The sequence below is a fragment of the Nicotiana tabacum genome, chromosome 9, assembly GCF_000715075.1.
Source record: "Nicotiana tabacum cultivar K326 chromosome 9, ASM71507v2, whole genome shotgun sequence".
Lineage (NCBI taxonomy): Eukaryota > Viridiplantae > Streptophyta > Magnoliopsida > Solanales > Solanaceae > Nicotiana > Nicotiana tabacum.
This window is the reverse complement of record NC_134088.1, coordinates 17,776,190-17,796,670: the sequence shown is the minus strand read 5'-3', so window position 1 is coordinate 17,796,670 and position 20,481 is coordinate 17,776,190. Positions and strand designations below refer to the sequence as shown.

General features: G+C 37.8%; 2 protein-coding genes across 2 annotated transcripts in view; one reads left to right on the top strand and one right to left on the bottom strand.

Annotated features, from left to right (window-relative positions):
• LOC107760115 (uncharacterized) overlaps positions 1-7,889 on the top strand; it is a 29,743-nt gene extending 21,854 nt beyond the window's left edge. Inside the window, exons 4-5 of the mRNA XM_016578133.2 lie at positions 6,148-6,207; positions 6,288-7,889. Of these exons, the coding sequence (XP_016433619.1) occupies positions 6,148-6,207; positions 6,288-7,601 (1,374 nt within the window). The 3' untranslated portion in view covers positions 7,602-7,889. The remainder of the gene's footprint in view (positions 1-6,147; positions 6,208-6,287) is intronic.
• Positions 7,890-9,275: 1,386 nt separating this feature from the next.
• LOC107782840 (uncharacterized) lies at positions 9,276-19,407 on the bottom strand. Its single transcript, XM_016603781.2, has 3 exons — positions 18,814-19,407; positions 15,050-15,234; positions 9,276-10,148 (listed from the first exon to the last, which is right to left on the bottom strand). The coding sequence occupies exons 1-3, from the start codon at positions 19,346-19,348 to the stop codon at positions 9,606-9,608; spliced, it is 1,263 nt and encodes a 420-aa protein (XP_016459267.1). The 5' UTR covers positions 19,349-19,407; the 3' UTR covers positions 9,276-9,605.
• Between the last annotated feature and the right edge of the window lie 1,074 nt (positions 19,408-20,481).

Here is a 20,481-nt window from a genome sequence, read left to right as displayed (position 1 = left end):
TGGGATGTGTAACTGAAAAATGGCGCATTATTACTGTATTGGTAATCTAAATAGTTCAGCCGAAAGAGCTGTTGTGTTAGTTGGCAGAAGGATGGATGAAATGCGAATGGATGGCTGCTGTGTTGTTGAAATTATCACTTGAGACATACCTCTTGTTGATCTTCCCCTTCATGGGGTCAATTCACTTGGTTCAGGGGCAATAGTGCTTCAAAGATTGACAGATTTTTTATTAATGAAAGCTGGGATGAACAATATAAGTTAATTAAGCAAAGAGTTCTCCCTAGAGTGGTGCCAGATCATTGCCCAATTGTGCTAGAGTGTGGGGATTGGAAGAGTGGAAAAGGGTACTTCAAATTTGGTTCAGGGGCAATAGTGCTTCAAAGATTGACAGATTTTTTATTAATGAAAGCTGGGATGAACAATTTAAGTTAATTAAGCAAAGAGTTCTCCCTAGAGTGGTGTCAGATCATTGCCCAATTGTGCTAGAGTGTGGGGATTGGAAGAGTGGAAAAGGGTACTTCAAATTTGAGAACATGTGGTTTGGGCATAAAGATTTTAAAGATTCAGTAGAAAAATGGTGGAGTACATATCATGCTTCTGGCAGGCCTGATGATATTTTGGCAAAGAAACTGAATTTGTTGAAAAACGATATTAAGAGGTGGAACAAAGAGGTTTTTGGGAATTTGGAAGAAAGGAAAATGAAGGCTATGAGTAGACTTGAGGAATTAGACCATGGCGGCTTTCAGGAGCAGGGAAGTAATATTATGCTACTGAAAGGGACTTACTTCAGTGTGAGTTGGAAGAAATCTCAAAAGCAGAAGAGGTGTCTTGGAGACCGAAATCAAGGGAGTTATGGGTCAAGCAAGGAGACAAGAATACCAAGTTTTTTCACAGGCAAGCTAATGCACATAAGAGATTTAATTGCATTGATAAAATCAAAATTGGGGAGGAGCTGGTGGAAGATGAAAAAATGATCAGAAATCTAGTAGAATTTTGTGAAAAGTTATTCACAGAAGCTGAGCACTGGAGGCCTTTATGGCAGGTGAAGAGATAGCTAAATTAACTGATGAGGATAAAGAATGGCTCCAGAGGCCCTTCACTATTGAAGAGGTTGAAGATGTTATTAAACTGTGCAATGGTGATAAGGCTCCAGGAACTGACGGATTTTATTTACATTTCTTCCAAAGATGTTGGAGTATAGTAAAGGAAGATGTATGGAGAACAGTGGAATTTTTCTACAATGAAGGTTGCTTTGTAAGAAGCTTAAATGCAACTTTCATTGCATTAATACCTAAAAAGAAGGGGCAGAAGAGATAAAAGATTTTAGACCTATCAGCTTGCTAGGTAGTGTCTATAAAATCATAGCTAAATTGTTGGCAGAAAGATTGAAAAGAGTAATGGGCAAGTTGGTGGCAGGAAATCAAAATGCTTTCATTAAAAGTAGACAAATAAGTGATGCCGCATTGGTAGCTAATGAGTGTGTAGACTATTTAAACAGAAAAGGGATAAAGGAGGTTGTTTGCAAATCAGATCTCGAAAAGGCATACGACCATGTGAATTGGGAATGTTTGCTCAATATTTTGAAGGTGATGAATTTTGGAGAGAGGTGGATTAAATGGATCAAAACTTGTATATCAACAGTGAAGTTTTCTGTGTTGGTGAATGGAAATCCTGTAGGATGTTTTAGCTCCCAGAGTGGATTGAGACAAGGGGATCCCCTCTCCCCTTATCTTTTTGTTCTGGTGATGGAAATTTTGAGTTTAAGTTAAAAAGATCTGAGAGGGGTTGTAGAATGGAGAATCATGAAAGAGGAGAAATGAATGTCTCACACATCTTATATGCAGACGATACCCTTATTTTGTGAAGCCAAGAGGGAGAAAATTCTCTATCCTAGAGGGATCCTGTTGGCATTTGAAGTCTCAGGCTTGAAAATAAACCTGACAAAGAGTTGTATTTTCAGTATTAATGCTGATAACATGATTGAGGAACTGGCTGATATTCTGGGTTGCAGAATTGAAAAGTTTCCAACCAACTATTTGGGGCTTCCACTTGGTGTCCACATGGCAAAGTTTAATTGATAATGTACAAAGAAGATTGATAAATGTACAAAGAAGATGTCCACATGGAATAAGCAATATCTATCCTTTGGTTAGTGTTTTGGATAGCATGCGGCAACAAATAGCTACGAGGGCCCGCTTCACTAAGGCGAGAGGCGAGCAGCGAAGCGCTCGCTTTTTTGACGTGAACCGACAATTTATACAAAAAAATAAAATATTATATATATAACTAAAAACTCAATAGGAATAATATATTAATAAATATATCAATTCAATAATTAAAAACTCAATATATAGTCATAGTAGATTCATAAACTAAAAGTCTAAAACAAGTAACATCTATTCTTCTTCAAGATTTTCAAATTCTTGAACTTCACATTATATTGGCTATCATCTTCTTCATCCTCAGAGTCTTCATCAATTAGGGACCGGCTTGAACTTGTAGCTACTCCCTTTCCCTTGTTATTTGAACTTGAAGAACTCCCTCTAAGACCATAGATATTCCCCTCAACTCCAGCTGCCAAAGAAACAGTACCCCAATCGAGATCATCTCCTACATACATTTGTTCATCTTCAAGATTTTGGAGGGCACCAGTTAACCATTCATTTGCCTCGTCAATGTTATCCAACAAAATTGGATCAATGGTATCGCGATCTTCATAACGACGCCTCAATGTTCTATTGTATTTAATATACACTAGATCATTGAGACGCGAAAGCTCAAGCCTATTCCTTTTCTTGGAGTGAATCTGCGCATAAGTTGTAGAGATTAATTAATAGATACTAATAATAATACAATATAGAATATATTAATATAATAAATCTGCTTCTTACATGCTCAAATACGCTCCAATTTCTCTCGCATCCAAATGCACTACAAGTTAGGCTTAGTACTTTGTCGGCAAACTTTTGCAAGTTTGGAGTTTGATGACCAAATTGCATCCACCATTCAACTATAGAAATATATTTTAAAAGTTATTAAGTATAAATAAATCAAATAAATTAAATTAAAGCTATAAGGATATCTATATTAAAGTTAGTTACCTGGCGACCTTATGTCTCTGACTCTAATGGCCGCCTGTAAACCAAATAGGTCACCTGCTTGTGAGTACCTACTAAACTCCTCCCCTATTTGATCTACCATCGCTGCATTGGGGACCAACTTCTCAAGACATTTATGGTATCCAACCCACACCTTTGAATCTAAAGTGCCATCTCTATTATTTTTGTAAAATAATCCCGGGTTCAGAATATGGTCTGCTGCATGCAAAGGTCGATGAAGTTGATTCGACCACCTGCTATCAATAATCTCAAAAATTTTCTCATATTTTCTCACATCTCCCTCTCACTAGTATGAAAACATTAGTAGGAGACAATGGATTTTCTCATGCCTGTGAGTCTACATTAGGAGGCATTGTTCCCATACTTGTTTATCTTAGTTATGAATTAGTTAACTAACACTAGACATGATAAGGTCCCATGATGTATGCTATTTGCAGGCGATATTGTATTAATTGATGAAACTAACGGGGGTGTCAATTGAAGTCTTGAATTATGGAGAACCACTCTAAAGAGTTAGAGTTTTTAGATAAGTAGAAATAGAATTGATTGTATGCACTGCAAGTTTAGCCCGTATAAAGTGAGTGAAGTTGAGGTGAGATTAGACAGGATTGCGGTGCCTAATTGCAACCAGTTCAGATATCTATGCTCAATATTCTAGGAGAATGGTATGATAGATGATGTTATACGTAGAACTAAAATAAGATAATTGAAAAGGAGAAGCGTATCAGAGTATGATATGATAAAAGGATATCTACCGAATGAAAGGCAAGTTCTACAATATGATGGTAAGATTAGCAACATTATATAGGACTATAGGAGAATGTTGAGCATCTAAACTTAAAATATCCATAATATGAGTGTCTCAGAAATGCAAATGCTATGATAAATGAGCACTCATACAAATTAGACTAGATTAAAAATGGCAATATTCGGCAAACGGAAAATGGTCAAAATTATCCCTCTATTATGCTAAAAGGATCATTTATACCCTCCGTTATATTTTTGGTCTATTACTGACTTGTACGTTATAAAAATGGTGCAAAAATACTCCTCCATTAGGACCCTCCAATGTCCTAACATTTTACTGAAGTGGACGCCACGTGGTATGTCACCTCACCATCTCCAACCCCCTCATACAAATGCATCAAAATATCTCCGTCCATTCTCGTCAACTAAGTATTGCATCTTTCCATCCGCCAAATTCAACTTGTCACAAAGACCACAAACAAATGTTCAAGATTACAACAAAAAACAGTAATTAATGAATCAGAATTAAACCCAATAAAAAAGAATCTTGATTTTATAGTAACTGATACATTATCAACAATAGATGATAAACTATATTAGAATCTTGATTCTATAGTAACTGATGCTTACGGGCTTCTTGTAAAAATGGAAGATGTCATCTTGTTGAAGAGGCAGATTGTGCAACTGAGGAACTGGATTGATGACTGAACAAGGAATGATTCTTTCCCAGCAGTGTCCTAGGAATTGTTTTTGCATCTTGACAGGTGATGAAGCTTGGAAAAATCAACTGACGTTGCTCCTAAAAATAGAGGATGAAATTGTTGGTAGTTGTTAAAAAAGAATGATTTGTGTTTATTTATACAGATACAGAGTATATAAAATACTAGAAATGCTTTGCGATTCAGAGTCACATGTCATGAATCACCTTTTATCTGGAGTCATCAATTCCTACCTTTTAGTCCGTTTTCAGAAATAAGTTTGTTTGAGATCTTTAAAGTTACTCCACTGTTTTGTCAAAATGTCAAAGTCAGTTAATTTTTGGTATGGTAATGGTGATGGGTTTTGCGATTACAGAGAGGAGGGGTGCCAATTGAGAGTTTCCACAGTGAATGTAATGGTTGGATGAAATTTAAGGAGGTAATAGTGGAGGTGGTGGTGAAAGAAAGCTTGAAGTAGTGGGGTAGGGGAAAAAAATGGGGTTGGAGGTGGTGAGGTGGCATTGCCACATGGCGTCCACCTCAGCGAAATGTCAGGCCACAGGGATGGTGTTTGCCACATGAGGGGGTCTTAACGGAGGAGGGGTATTTTTGCATCATTTATGTAACATCGGGGGTGATAGTGGACCGGAAGTATTAATGGAGGGCATAAATGATCCTTTTCGCATAATAGAGGGATATTTTTTACCCGTTTTCATTTGGCAAATGTTGCAAGCAGCACACAGAGGATATAAGAAGAGATTGTTGCTTGAAATGGTTTGGTCTTGCCCTATGTCGACCTCTAGATACACTAGTCAATAGGTGAAAGTAAACTTGTTAAAAAGAAACGAAGATAGCACATGGAATGAAGTTGTCCCAGGAAACCTACAATCTCTTGGAATCTATGCGGACTTAGCGAAAAGTAGAGCACAGTAGAAGAAGAAAATCTATATAGACGATACCAATGAGTTGGAGTTAAGGTTTAGTCTTGTTAATGTGTTTATTTTAGGTCCAACATTTTCTATGAGCTTGTCTTGTAAAATATTTATAGGTCAGTAGAAAATGTAGAGAACCTACCAATAAAAAAATAAAAGAAATTGTAGAGAACTTTGAATGCTAGAGAAATTAATTTTTTATAATATTGTACTCGACGGGCTTAAATGGAGCGACGTGGACAATGAAGATTCATATAGCCAACCGTAACTTGCTTGGAGTTGAGGCGTAGTTGTATCATCTGGTACTAGAATGTTGAATCTTCATAATCATTCTGCATGTTTTTGATGTCCGGTTGGGAGGTAAGATTCCCACCATGTTAAAAGGCCTTACAAGGCCTTTGGTGCAGAAAAGCTAAATAAGGCTTATTCAGATTTATAGGCTATAGTAATCAGATGATTCAGGTTTATTGGCTGTAATAGTCAGATTCATATTGACAGGTGGTTGTAACTCTTAATGGAATATGAGTGTTCAGATTCTTAATATTTGAGTTCATCCAAGTGAACAAGCTTTAGATTTTTCAGTACTTATGAAAAGGTTTTCTTCGCTAAAACATTATTTTGGTTAGTATAAGTAAATTGTTTTGTATTCAGGTAATTTCTCTTTGCTTCAAGGAGGGATCTTCTGGAAAAGGACTCAAGGGCATGAAAGAGGTAAATAGCTATACCACTAAGTGAAGCATATTGATAGTCTATGAATGCTCCCCTGCTTAAGGTAGTTTTGTCTCCATTAGGTTGCAAAAGGATATATAAAAGGTGAGAGAGTCGGGTTTGCACAACTCTCTCCAGGTGTTGATCTTTACCTTTGTCCGCGGAGCGATGCAATTATCACTATTCTTGCAAAATATGGTTTCTTTAAGGGAATGGCAGCAGTGGAAGGAAACTCTGAGTTGATGATTGGTTGTGTTGTATGGCGGAAGAATCGAACAGCTTTGACTTCTGTTGCTAAAAAATCTGAGGGAAAGGCTAATTCCTCGCAGGAGCAGCTTCAAAAGTCACCATCTGATTCTTCTACGTTGCAAGGTGGAGGACAAGGTTCTTTACCTGTGCCATCAGTTGAGAACTCAAAACCATCCCCACTCAGCTCTTTCTCAATGCTTGAACAAGCAAATGTTACTGATGACAAGAACGTTGGTATTGATTCCTCAAGCAGGACAACCTTAACAACTTCCGGTGAGAAGTCACCCACTTTTCAGCAAAAAGAATCTGCACTTTCCAGCTCGCATCTTTGGGGATCTAAGGGGGGGAACTTCTCGGAACCACCCAAGGGAAGTACGGACCTCCCAAAAGTTGTAACATCACTGCTGCCAGATGCATCAAAACCAAAAATGGTGTTTTCAGAAGATGACGATCTCCCTGAATTTGACTTTGGAACTGCTAGTGGAATATCTTCAAGTTCCCATCGTTCTGATGGATCCATTCTTGACAATCGACTTCAACTTTCTGGAAGTAGGATTCTAGATATGTCTAAACAGCCAATCTTACCTATAGCACCCTCAGTTTCCATGAGTATTCCTAGGTCAATATCATCTGTCAGTCAAAGTATGCCCCTAGCTAAAAATGTCACTGACCACGGACACCCAAAGTCCATTGGTGGTCCAGTGGCAGTTACAGTTTCCGCCTCTGGTTCACCACTGATTCCGCTTGATAACTCTGGCAGGAAGAGTTTATTTTGTGATGATGATATGCCTGAATGGTTGCCACCAGATGGTCAGGATGAAAGAACAAATGAACAACCAGGAAACTTCCCCCCTGAATCTTCAACCTCAACCTCAACCTCAACCTCAAGGAGGTTGCCACCTTTGCCCACAGGATCAGTGTACCCTTATCCATCTTCCACCACAATGCATAGTGGTTTTTCTTCCCGACCATCTCCTCCACTCTACCATCTGCCTGCCAATTCCAAAGTGCCACCCCCCATACCCTCTCAAACTGGTCCTAGTTATTTGACAGGATTCACCTTTAATCCAGCTCCAAGGCCACAGTCTAGTTCACTTCCTACTGACAGTTCTTTGCAGCATGCCGATAAAAGAGTAAGGAGGTCTTGATAATAGCATGTAAACTCAAAGTAAAAGATTTATTTGAATATTAGTCAGCAACATTTCAAAGCTGTACATATGCATGAATAGCAGGTTCATGGACAGGAGTAAATTGTGACAGGTTTTATAGTTGGTTTTTCTTTCCTTTTTTCCCCCTTTGTCTCAAGTAGTGTTGCTACAGTACAGTTAAACAGAGGACAATTGTTGGGAACAGGCTTTTTTGCATCTTATACTTGCTTCATTTAGCTGCCTTAATCAGCTGTATTATTGGATCTTTTTTCCCTTGTTTTCCCGCCAGTTTGCCCCTGTATATAGTTCATATTGATATCCTTGTGTTATAGATTGATGATGTGTTTAATAGTGTCGACTGTGTAAACACACTTTAAACAAGTAGTGGTTTCTTTCTGGCCTGTAACTCCTATGTAGGCATTGATTCTCTTTCAATATGACTAGTGATTATTTGATTCAATTCACAAGATTTTAGACAAAAATATCTTTCCTGTGTACAGAGCCAAATGATGATATCTCGATTTCCTTGTGCACATCTAGATGTGTTTAGTAATACTCTCCTAGTTTTAGTTCTTGAAGTTGGAAAACATCTCGAGTAGCGTGTAGCTCAGTTGGTTTCACTTTAGGCTTTGAGCTTCGGGTCTATCGGAAACAATCTCTCTACCTACACTAGGTAAAGGTAAGGTTGCACGCTCACTACCCTTCTCAAACCCCACTTGTGGGATTACACTTGGTATATTTTTATTGTTATAGCTTGTAATCCCCTTTCATATTTCTCTTTCCTCCGTCCTTTGTATAATTAAAATGAACTTTAAGAAGTGCCATTTTTAAAATTTTGTGGTTAACATAAATTCTCATCCTGATTTTCAAGTTGTAAAGACCTCACTTGCGTTTCTTCCACATAGTTTTCCTCGTGTTTTGTCAATATAGAAGCGTTGTGCACCGAGATAACTTTTTGTGCATTGAAAAGGTTAGGGCAAATTGAGTCTATAAGAAATCACAAGAAGGTCAAATTGGTTTTAAATTCCTGCTAACACTTGAGATATGCTAAAATAGAGCACGTGGACAGTAAGAATTCTTGTAGCCAATCATATACTAGGAATTGAAGCTTAGTTGTTCTTGCTATTGTATTTTGCTTGAAATCTAGGGACAGGTGGAAAAAGAACATGCAAAAAATTTGGTTTGGACGAAGAGCAAGAATGCAAAAAGGAAATTTTAAAATAATGTTTCGACTTTTCTGAAATGGAATGATATTTGTGAACCTAACAGGAAATTAGTTGTCTTTTAGTTTTTCTGTACTTGTTTTATTGTTTACTCTATAGACTTCTTGAGCCGTAGGTCTATTGAAAACAGCATGCCTACCTTAAGGTAAGAGTAAGATCTGCGTACACAGTACCCTTCTCAGATTACACTAAGCTTGTTTACACTGCGTTTGTTGTTGTTTACTCAACAGATAAATCCAGCAAGAGAAAGGAAAATGTAAAGTTTTCCATCGTTACTTCTTTTCCTCCCTCTAGATTCTAATCAAAGCACAAACTCCCTTTAATCATGTGATACAATACATTGAAACTCTAGCAATGCCTCGTCCATAGAGTTGGCAAAGGACTCACCTGAACTGATGTTTTGCAATGTATGAATATTCAAGTTGTAATCGACTCCAACACACAACTAAGTGCGCAAAATTACTAATCTAAACAAATAAAAGCACTCTGAAAGAATAAGAGTAAATCATTTACAATATCAAACAAGTGACAATCAAACCAACAAGCAGCAGATCTACTTATGCCAATTCTGCGCCAAGGAGGTCAGCTATGACATGTTAACTCATGTCAACTGATCTCTCTGTTTCTTTCTTTTTTTCTTCTTTTTCCTTTTTTTTAGGGGGGGGAGAGGGGGGGGGGAGGTGGTTCCTCTAACTTATTTTCCTGGGCAACCATAAAAATCTACAAGGTGATGAACTTATAAAAGAGAACTAAAAAGAAACATTTACAGATTTCAGAGGAATCAATTGGTGGCCAAACTGTCTGAATCAATATCATCAACGGTGAGCCAGTCACTCGATTCCTCACCTTCGGAATCTTTATCCCGGTGAATTGATTGGCCAGCCTTCTGCTGACTACCCTGAGCTTTAGAGTTCTCATTTAGTTGAATCCATTCATGGGATTCACTAGATGAGGAAACTTTCTTTCTATGTGTAGGCTTGCTTCCTTGCAGTCTATCTGATAGATCGGTATCATCATCCTCAAGATCACTGAAAGAAACATCGTCCTCATCCTTGTCAGCAAATGAAGTTGTAGTCTTCGTCTTTTCATCTTCTAACTGCTGCTGAGGTTTCTTACCCTGCAAACTGTCTTTGTCTTGAGAAGCATTTGCAGTCTCCGCTGAAATATTTTTCTCCTCCAATTTACTTTCAGAACCTTGCTGCTGTCCACTGACCTTGACATCCTTCTCAGATGCATCAACAGTCTCCAACTCCTTAGATGCCTCTGGCTGTGGGGTTTTCTTACTTTGCAACTGCTGCAGAAGCGTCTCCCTTACTTCAACAATCTACAGTAAAAGTCAAATTAACTTGAAAAGGCTTGATCATATCATCAAAAAATTTCATTCAGAAAAAAGTTAGAGAAAAGAGAGAACCACATGCACGAATGAGAAAAGAAAAGAAAAAAAGGGACATGAGTAAAAGAACTGACTACATAAAAAGAAATGACCAAAAGAATTGACTACATAAAAAGACATGACCAAAAGAACTGACTACATTCCCCCATAGAACAACACACCTGAACAGCACCCCAACAGCTCACCCCAAACAGTCCCCTGAAAACCAGTGATTACATCATCTCTCATCCTAAGTCCATTTTGAGATTACATGTGCTATATGTTGGATCAAACAAAAAAAAATAAGATTCGGAAGTAAACCACAACAACCACCTGAAAAGGCAATAACTTTTGGCATTTCAGGAATGAAAAGTTGGGTTAAGAAAGTCGATAAATGTCCATACAGGGAAGAGCATGCTTTGAGGATTAGATCTTCACAAGGCAAGCCAGTTGAAGCCTACACTATTATCTACTGACTCTCTTTTCAGAGGTAGTAGAATATGTCATTCTTCCCTCCATCTAAAATGCCAAGTCGAGACTTGGATTTTTTTCTTTAGTAGGCCACACTTTGTACATTATCCTTGGCATGAATTGTACAGACGCACTGCAAAATGCTGTATCTTACCATTCCAAGAACTATCTACACCTTCCGATGGCATTGGGTACTTTGGTTTTCTCCAAATTCTCAAGGGTGTAAGAATGATAGTAGAAAACAGATACTTTTAAATAAGGTTGATACTAGAGGGCCAACTTCACGTTCTCATTTATCTTTTACTCTTTGTTTTCAATTTTCTTTCCTAATTCAATGGAGCAGTACAGAGTACTGACAATCATCCAGCTTAATGATTCCGAAGAAAACGTGAGGAAAAAGTATACTACAATCCTATTTTTTCATCTGCCACATCTCTTCTGCCGAATCAAAAGAATGGGCCTCACTGATAATGCAAGAAACATCAGTAGACAGTCTTAAGGACACTATTGCTATGCTAGTCAATGAGCTTGCGAGGAAACACCTTGATATTTCGATCTAAATCTCTGCTTGGCAATCCAAACGCAACACAAAAAACCGCTCTGTTTCTACCATTTCTAAGGTTTAACGTTATTTTGGCTATGGACCATTATTCTCTTTCGGTTTAATTTAGCTGGGACCAAAATGATCCAATTTTGAAAACTTTAAGGGCTATTAATGTTCAGGATGATGTACCTGGGCCTCCCATTGGGCGCTTCATATAAGGATAGTGCTTATCAAAAGCACTTTATCGAGTATGCCCACCTATTACTTATCCCTGTTGCAAGCACCGGTGAGCATCACAGAAAAACTGGAGCGACTTCAAAGGAACTTTCTTTGGGATGCGGCGGATGGAACTAGAAAGTTTCATCTAGTGAATTGGCAGACAGTCACTTCCCCAAAGAAGTGGGGTGGACTTGGAGTGAAAGATCTTAGGGTATTTAACAGAGCTTTAATGGGGAAGTGGCTGTGGAGATTCGTGGTAGAAGAGCATGCTCTATGGAGAGAGGTCAAAGTAGAAAAGTACGATTCCACGGGAGGGGGTTGGAGGACCAAGGCAATCACAACACCTTTCGGGTGTGGCATGTGGAGGAGCATCATGAAGAATTGGGAAGCATTCAGTGGCAACATCACTTACAGGGTGGGAGATAGAAGGAAAATCAGCTTTTGGAATCATAGGTGGTGTGGAGAGGATACTCTGAGGGTCTCCTTCCCCCACGTCTTCAGAGTTTCAAACCAGAAGGAACTGATGGTCCAACAGATTCGTAAGGAACATGAAGGGGGTAGTATGGGACCTCTCATTCAGAAGGAACATGCAAGATTGGGAGATTGCGGAGCTCCCTCCAAGATTTGTTGGCACTGCTATATGGGCAAGACAGGCCCCAGCCATCCTACGACTCTTGGAGATAGGGCTTGCGTGGCGATGGTTTGTTCACCGTAAAGTCTTTTTACCAGAGTATGTTGGTGAGAGAGGAGACCACTTTTCCATACTCCTCGATCTGGATTCCTACGGCGCCCACGAAGGTGTGCTTTTTTGCATGGCTAGCGGCGAGGGGAGTGATCTTGACTGCTGAAAATCTCCGAAAGAAAGGAATTACACTTGTTAGTTGGTGCTACATGTGTAAAAGCTCAGGGCAATAAGTTAATCACCTTTTGTTGCATTGCCCTGTGTCCTCTGCCTTGTGGAGGGCAATCCTGAATCTTTTTGGTGTTCAATTGGTGATACCAAGCACTGTAAAGGAAATGTTATATAGCTGGGCCGGTTTCCGTAGAAGAAGAAAGCAAAAGGCGTGGAAGTTCGCCCCGTTAGCTCTCATGTGGGTAGTATGGGGGGAGAGAAATAGGAGAGCTTTTGAGGAGATTGAGTCTCCTTTTTCACATCTTAAGAATAGTCTTTTATCTTTGATCGCTTTTTGGTGCACTCATTTAGCCCCTACTTGTATAGAAGATTGGGCGTCTTTTGTAGAGAATCATGTTCTGATGTAAATTCTCTACGTTTTTGGTATACTTCATGTATACGGGAGTTCTCTCCCTTTTGATTAATACAATTTACCTTATCAAAAAAACAATGTTCAGGATGATGTATTAGGGACCAAGATAAACCTAGCTCGGGGATTATTTTGGTATTTTTTAGTTCTTTCTTCACTTTCTGTCTTAGTTTCTCACTTATTTGACTTACAGGCAATGACGGATGAAGTTTTACGCTTCCCTCCTTCCTTTTTTTAATTAAAAAAAAGATTTTATTGATGAGAGAGAGGACAGATACAGAAGACCAGAAGCAAGAAGTCATCATAAGGAGGGAGTTAGCGAAGATGAGGTACAAAATTCTAGAAGTTAAAAAAACATGAGTGCCCACAGTTTAAAGCTGTTGTAGTGAAGATACCATTGCCCTTCTTCACACACAGGATGTGAAACCCCCTTTAACTCAGACCAAGTATTCTGGTAGATATTTAGTCCAAGCATTTTTCTCGATTCTGTTCTTATAACTGCGCCAATTAGAAACTCTTCTAATTAACTTCAGCAGAAATTTCTTTTGGCATGATATCTTCATATAGTTAAACAAAAATCTGATACTTGACATGTGACTAGTTTTAGACAAAAATCATCGTGAATTTGACTTTAGCGTTTCTTCTTGCTTTAACATTCCTACTAGTATTATCTATTTGGAGAGTCAATATAAATAAATCTCTACACTAACTTTTACGGGATAACTACATACATGTAAAAGGACAATAAAGAGTCAAATCATCCCTTTAAGTTTTGAACAATTTATTGAATAAGGGTTGAGGAAATGAGAAAATTCCAAAACAATAAAACATCAAATTACTAGCTTGCAGTAACATAATCAAGTATAGAGCAAACAGCATGTCTTTCTTATAAGTTCAATGGAAAGGAAAGAACTAGATATTGGTGAAGTAAGTTGTAGCGCTTTCACATGGAGCTGGATTAATCATGAACTCCTCAGATAACCTCGTTTTGGACTAGCTCGAGTTAGTCAGCATCAAGCTCTATCTAAGCTGATTGCTCAAAGCGCCTGGTTAGTAGGCTCACAAGCCGGTCCGTATGTTTCCATATTACATCTTCCATAAGCTGACACGTTTGTTGCTTAAGTTTACAGTGAACTTATTTGTACACAACACCCTACCCCTCTCTGCAACCACCCTCCTCCTTTACAAAAATTATTACACAATCTATTGAGGAAATGGAAGTAGAGATCAAACCAATTATTACACCCTCCTCCATGTCATTTGTCATAATATGAGGAGCTCCTGCTGGTGCTTCTGGCTTCAAGAATTTGGGGATATGCAGGAGGATCATGAATGAGTCTAGAAAGATTCAAACTGACTTCTCAGCAATCTATTTTTTTGTGGCATTTAGGAGTTTTTGGGATAATGAGGCTAGTATGCAGGTAAATCAAGAATACCGAATAAATCAAAAATACTGCCCAGGTTTTCTTAATTCTATATTGGCAACTGTACAGGGCAGCTCCTCTTTGGTGCCTTTCGATATTTTTCACTTAACTAGCTTATCTAAAGCTTATGGAATCTGAAACACTCGGACTAAATTTGAGCCTGAAATCTTCTAAGAAGCACCCTAATAAATTTCAGCTTGATTCAACTTGTAAACAGTCATAAAAAGATAGATAAAGTATATCCCATGGGCTGACTATGTAGGGAAATCAAGAAACTTAATTCGATGAAATTATGTGATTCCCAAATTTCGTGTAACGGAAAAGGAGGATGTTCTGACGTTATCATCTCTCCCCAACTTCAACCCCCACCCCACCCCCTACCCCCCCCCCCCAAAAAAAAGAGTACAAATAGACAAAACAATAAGAGTCTAATAAATTTAAAGATCTCCTCACTTTTTTGGATAAGGTAAATTCAAAATCCCATCAATTTCCCAATAGCAGGCTTCAACAAAATACGAACCAAGCTTATTCGGTGGGTGGAATGGTGATTGTCTTGGGTAATCCTCATCTCTTGAGCTAGCTTTTAGGGTTGAGTTAGACCGAGGTCCATTTCTTTATCAGGTCAATAGATGGTATTAAATATCATCTAGTGGCCGTGTAAACTTCCTTCTCTTATTATAGAAAGAACCCAGCTTAGAAGACCACACAGAAAGTAAGAATGCAATTATTTCAACTTGCATTAATGAACTGGATAATTTTATTGTTCAGTAAATGCTATGTGAAGTAGTAGCAGCACTTTAGAGCATACAGTTTTTAATCTACAGCACTGCAAATTTTTCTCAGATTAAAAATCTCCTCTCCACTCACAAATTTATAAAACATTGCAGGCAAAACAGCGCCATTTAGTATATAACTTATCAGAGAGAAACTTGCCTCAGGAGTTGACAACAGCTCCAGGTCATTCCCATTCAACCTTGGAAGCAATAAAACAAAATAGATCATCCAAAATTGCCCATCAGACAATTCATGGCAAACCTTCTGCCTCAAGGAATCAAGACCAGGCACAAACTGCTCAATAGACGTCACATGTTCTTTCTGACTATCAGACATGGTAAAATCTGCAACAAAACTTCATAAAGATCAACCAGAGGCCACTAGACATATGAAGAATATTTGTACAAACAAGGATTCTATCAAGGAAGTACTCCTTTTAATTGACATATGAAGTATGTAAGCATCCAGAAGTGGTCGAAACTCGGAAAAGAACTAGAAAGGAAACTCACTGCTCATTATTTTTGAGAATAATAAATATATACTCACTGCTTATAATTCTAGGTACATTCTTTACATTTTCTTTGATAAAATTCTACATTAATAAAGTCTTCTTTACGAAGTGCGTAGAGCAACATAAAATTGTCCCACATCATATTAATACAAAGTATGTTACACCTAATGCAACTCTTGGTGACAGTGAAATGCTATAGTATACCAAATACCCAACTCTTGGTGCCCGCAAAGATTTTTTCTCGGTCATCTATGAATCTCCATGAGAGTCAACAACAACAACAACTATGCCTCAGTCCCAAACAAGTTGGGGTCGGCGAAATGAATCCTCGTTCTTTTCATTTAGCTCAACTCATACATCGTCATTACCAAAATAAAATAAGAGTGCAAGTAAACTCTATGAGATTAAGAGAACACTTTTTTTATAAGGTAGAAGTTTTATTAATGAAAGTACGAAGAAAGTACATAAAAGAACAAAAACCACACAGCCCCTACAATAGTTTGAAGTTACATAATTTCCAAGTGAATCCAAGAAATCCAAATAGTGATCCATATTCCCAAGCTAACTCCTGTTACACCAAAAAAATAAAAATAGATTATGCCGAAAAAGGTTCTTGACTCTAGAAATATGATTCTTTTTGTCCTCAAAGCAAGCACTATTGCTCTCACTCAAATAGTCCAGAAAATATACAAAGGATTGGTCATCCAAAATTGTTTCTGGATCATCTTCTGCCTTTTCCAGCTTTCCAGTAGGCACCTGACATATGAAGGCATTACCCAAGCTACACCATACAGATTTAGAAAGAGCTCCCAGCATTGCTTAGCAACTTTACAACGAAGAAATAGGTGATTGACTGATTCCAGTTCATCTTCACAAAAATAACATGTATTACTTAACATGAAACCTTTCCTTTGCAAATTATCTTGGGTTAAGCATGCTTCTCTGATGACAACCCACCCAAAACAGGACACCTTGACAGGTGCTTTGGACTTCCATAACAATTTTTTTTGGATAAGTAAAGTCTTCTATTCATCTGGTACCAAGATGGTACTGGAACAGTTACGTATTTCCCCCAATAAATATAAAAAAGTCCAAATATTGATCTATCCTACCAAGAGTACTGCTATAACACCAAAAATATAAATTCTTTATACACGTATTTTTTACTCTAGCAATCTGCAGCCTCTTCCCCTCAAAGCATGCTTTATTTCTTTCCAGCCAAAGAGTCCACATAGTGCAATTAGGAATAGTCCTCCATATCTGCTTCAAATTTCTTCTTACTCTTTGAGATTGCCAACTTTCCAACAGGCTCTTGATCTTCTGTGGTAAGACAATAGATACACCCATATTGTTAAGGAATAGTTTCCAGCATTGTCTGGAGTACCTGCAACGCAGAAATAAATGCTCTACTGTTTCCTCCTCATTGTTACAAAAAAAGCATCTGCTACACAATGGGAAACCTCTCCTCTGCAAATTGCTCTGAGTTAAAGTTAAACAAGCCTCCCTAGTTGCTATCCAACCAAAACACGCTGCTCTCACAGGTGCCTTGGTTTTCCAAATCACCTTCCAAGTCCAACTAGAAGTCCCATGACTATTCTGCTGTAAAAGCATTTTATAGCAATTATTATCTGTGAAAAGCTTGACCCTGCTATTTGACCAAACTAAATTGTCTATTTTGTCCATACTCCATAGCAATTTGGACTTCCATAACAATTTTCCATGACCAATATGGCTCAAAATACTTTGATTGCTTTTGCAGAATGCTATAACAGCTCTAAACAAAGTATTTAATATCTTTACTTGCTGTCCATACTATAACCTCCTCTTTATCTTCCTCTGCCACTGTTTCACCCAATAGTTGTAGTGATTGCCCGACATCCTCCACCTCCCTATCATTGAAATCACTTCTAAAATTCAATTGCTACCCACCAGAGTGAAATTCAGAAATACAACCTTCACTATTAAAGGAGTAATCGTACAAAGTTGGGATCCATAACCAATTTGGTCAACTTACCTTAGGTACTTTGACTATGTCCTATGATCGAGATCTATATATTGATTGGGTATTGGTTTGATTTTTAGGTTTAGGTATGTATATATATATATAGTATGAGAATGCTTTTCTATTACGCGAGATATTATATGAATAAAATATTGGTGTTTAGAAATAATAAAGTTCTATTAATTTTAGTTCAATAACTTTAAATAATTGAAATGTCTACTTTATATGTCATAATCAACATTTATTGCCCTTTTCCGTCCATACCCCGAATCCTAAAGTTTATGTGATGAAGAATCCGACCTCTAGATCCGCACTCGAATCGGATCCCCGTACCAGAGTCCAAGCAACATAGATGACAGCTCATTAATGATTCAGGAAAAATCCCTCATAGCTCTTGTATTTCTAGCATCACCGTTCTTCTCATCCTCAAATCTAATACATTAAAATCCCCACTAATTACCCAAGGCTGTGAGTGTGAGGTCAAACCATAAATTGCAGCCAACTCCTTCCACAATCCTATTCTCAACTTCCTGTCACAAGGTGCATAAATCCCTGTGAATGTACATTGAAAGCCAGAATTTTCCTCCTTTAGAAACATAGTTACGAAGTGTTGTCCCACATATTTGTCCCTGCAACTGCATCTCCTTATATCCCAGTACACCACTATTCCCCTACTATTACCTTGAGCAACTCCACCCATTCACTCCACCTAGAACCCTGAACTTGCATAATTTTTTTGACTCATGCCATTTATTTTTGTTTCAGAGAAACAAACAAGGTCTGCATTCCATCTCCTTAAAAGGAAATCTACCCGTCTTCTTTTACCATTGTCATTCATACCCCTAACATTTTTTGCGTGAATCAATAAATATATGGCTCAATCCAAATAATTTGGTGTTGGTTATATGATCTATATTAAATCTACTCTATTCAGGTCTACTCATTAACTCCAGTCATAGCGGGAATGTTTACCCAGCGAACTGCTAGCTGGATTAGTCGAGTTGCAGGCATCTGGCGCAGAAACAATGTTTACGCAAAAAGCACACAAACTCCTTTAACAAGCGGTTGTGGAGTGGACTAGTTGTTAGAGAATATACTTGTCCTTCATCAGTTATGTAAGGGGTTTATAATATCCTGGACAACACCCATTACCTTAAGATTTTGGGTTGGACGCACTTATACTTTAAACTAGTGACACATTCAGCAAAGAATAGAGTAATGAATTTCTTACACCATCTGTGCAATTTAACCAGCTACAAAAGGTCACTTACCATTTATTCTAGGTTATCAATCAACAATATTAAATAGAGTTGCTTATTCTAAAATGATCACCACTCAAAGAAACTAAACAAGTAATAATACTCCAAAACATAATCAGTAAACTAGAGCAAAATATTATTTAGGAGTTACCAGTGGGTAAAGATAGTGGAAAATCGGTCCACAACTGAGGCCGCTGTGAGATTGTGCTAACAAACTCCACTACTTCATCCGTAATGCCCACAATTTCCTCTTCGTAATCATCATCGTCGTCGTCGCGATCTTCATCTTCAGTTTCACGATCATTCGGCGACTCATCACTAAACTGTAAAAAATTAGAAGCTAACTTTGAAATCTCTGAAACAGTTTTGTTCGAAGAGAACAAAGAGAGTCCTGATTTAAAGCTATCTCCAATTTCAACTAAGTCGTTTTTAATTCCACTGAATTTTTCAGAAGACGGAACTTGCTCCGACGACTGAGTCGGCGATGGCGGCGCCAGAAAAGAAGCGACACCGCGGAGGTGGTGGGAGAAAGTTTGGGAAATTGCTGAAAAATCTTCCTTTATGCTAGAGGAATTAGGATCGGAAATTTTCTCACCCGCCGGCGATGAGGGTTTTTCGCCGCCGCCGGCGTCGTCGTCGTCGGATTTGAAAGGATTGGGAAGAGGAAGAGAGAACCAAGATGACATCTTTTTTTTTCCTCTTTCTTCAATCTGCTCTTTCTCTCTCTTATTATTATTACTTCCTTTTTCCTCCTTTAATATTTATTCTTTTTACCAAATTTTCTTCTTTTTTTCTTTTTTATCCCCTTGTTTTTTTATTTGCAAAAATGTTACTTTGGGAGTAAAGCTCCGCAGACAAAGCTTGAACCCGAGACCTCTAGTTAAGATACATTTATTATTTTATCATAACATTTGATGGTTACAAATTTGTTTTGTTCGTTTTAAAGAGGATAGAAATAATATCCCAAAGAAGAGTTAGTGTTAGCTATATAATTTTCATTCAGTGTGATTCTCTATTTAACTAATCTTAAACTAATATTATGCATAACAAAACTATAAAAAAAAAGTAGTAGAAGTTTTATATATTTTTACAAGCATAAAATTTTTTGATAGAGTTTTCTTTAAATCATAAAATTGGCTAGTTTTCCACTGAGTATTATAATCCTCTTCTTTTATGCGGTTTCAAACTACAACAATGTGAGTAATATCATATAAGTGGCGCTTAAAGAAGGACATATCGGAAGCAAATTATTCATACGAGTGTGACCAACTAATTACAATTAAACATAAAATTTAGTTACTTTTGTACATTTAAGTTACTCCAAGTCTATTGTTTAACATGATTTTCTTATTTGGTTAGAGATCGTATGTTAGTAGAGGGATAAGTGTTGAGTCATGATAAGTTATGTTTCTTTTGTTTTGATGATTTGACAAACTTTATGAGAAAATCAGATACGGAACCTGATACAATTAGTTTCCTTGTGTTCAGAGTAACTAGTGAGATGTCTGGTTCAATTCTCAATGAAATCAGATAAGGGAACAACAGAGGAAACATATACGGATCAGTTCCCCTAGTCGTCGTGTTGTCAACTCTATAGTTGTAAAAGTTATTGTATTGTACCTTCTGGCAGGCTGCTGCACTGTACCGTCTGGCAGCAGTACATAGCACAATTGTAGCTTGCTAAGGCCAAACTAAAGGACACTTTATTGCATCATCCTTGATGACATCACACACACATATTATCAACATGAGGCAAGAGATTTTTTTTCTCTAACACTTGCAAATCAAAAGATAATATTCTCTGAAGTGTTAGCCACCA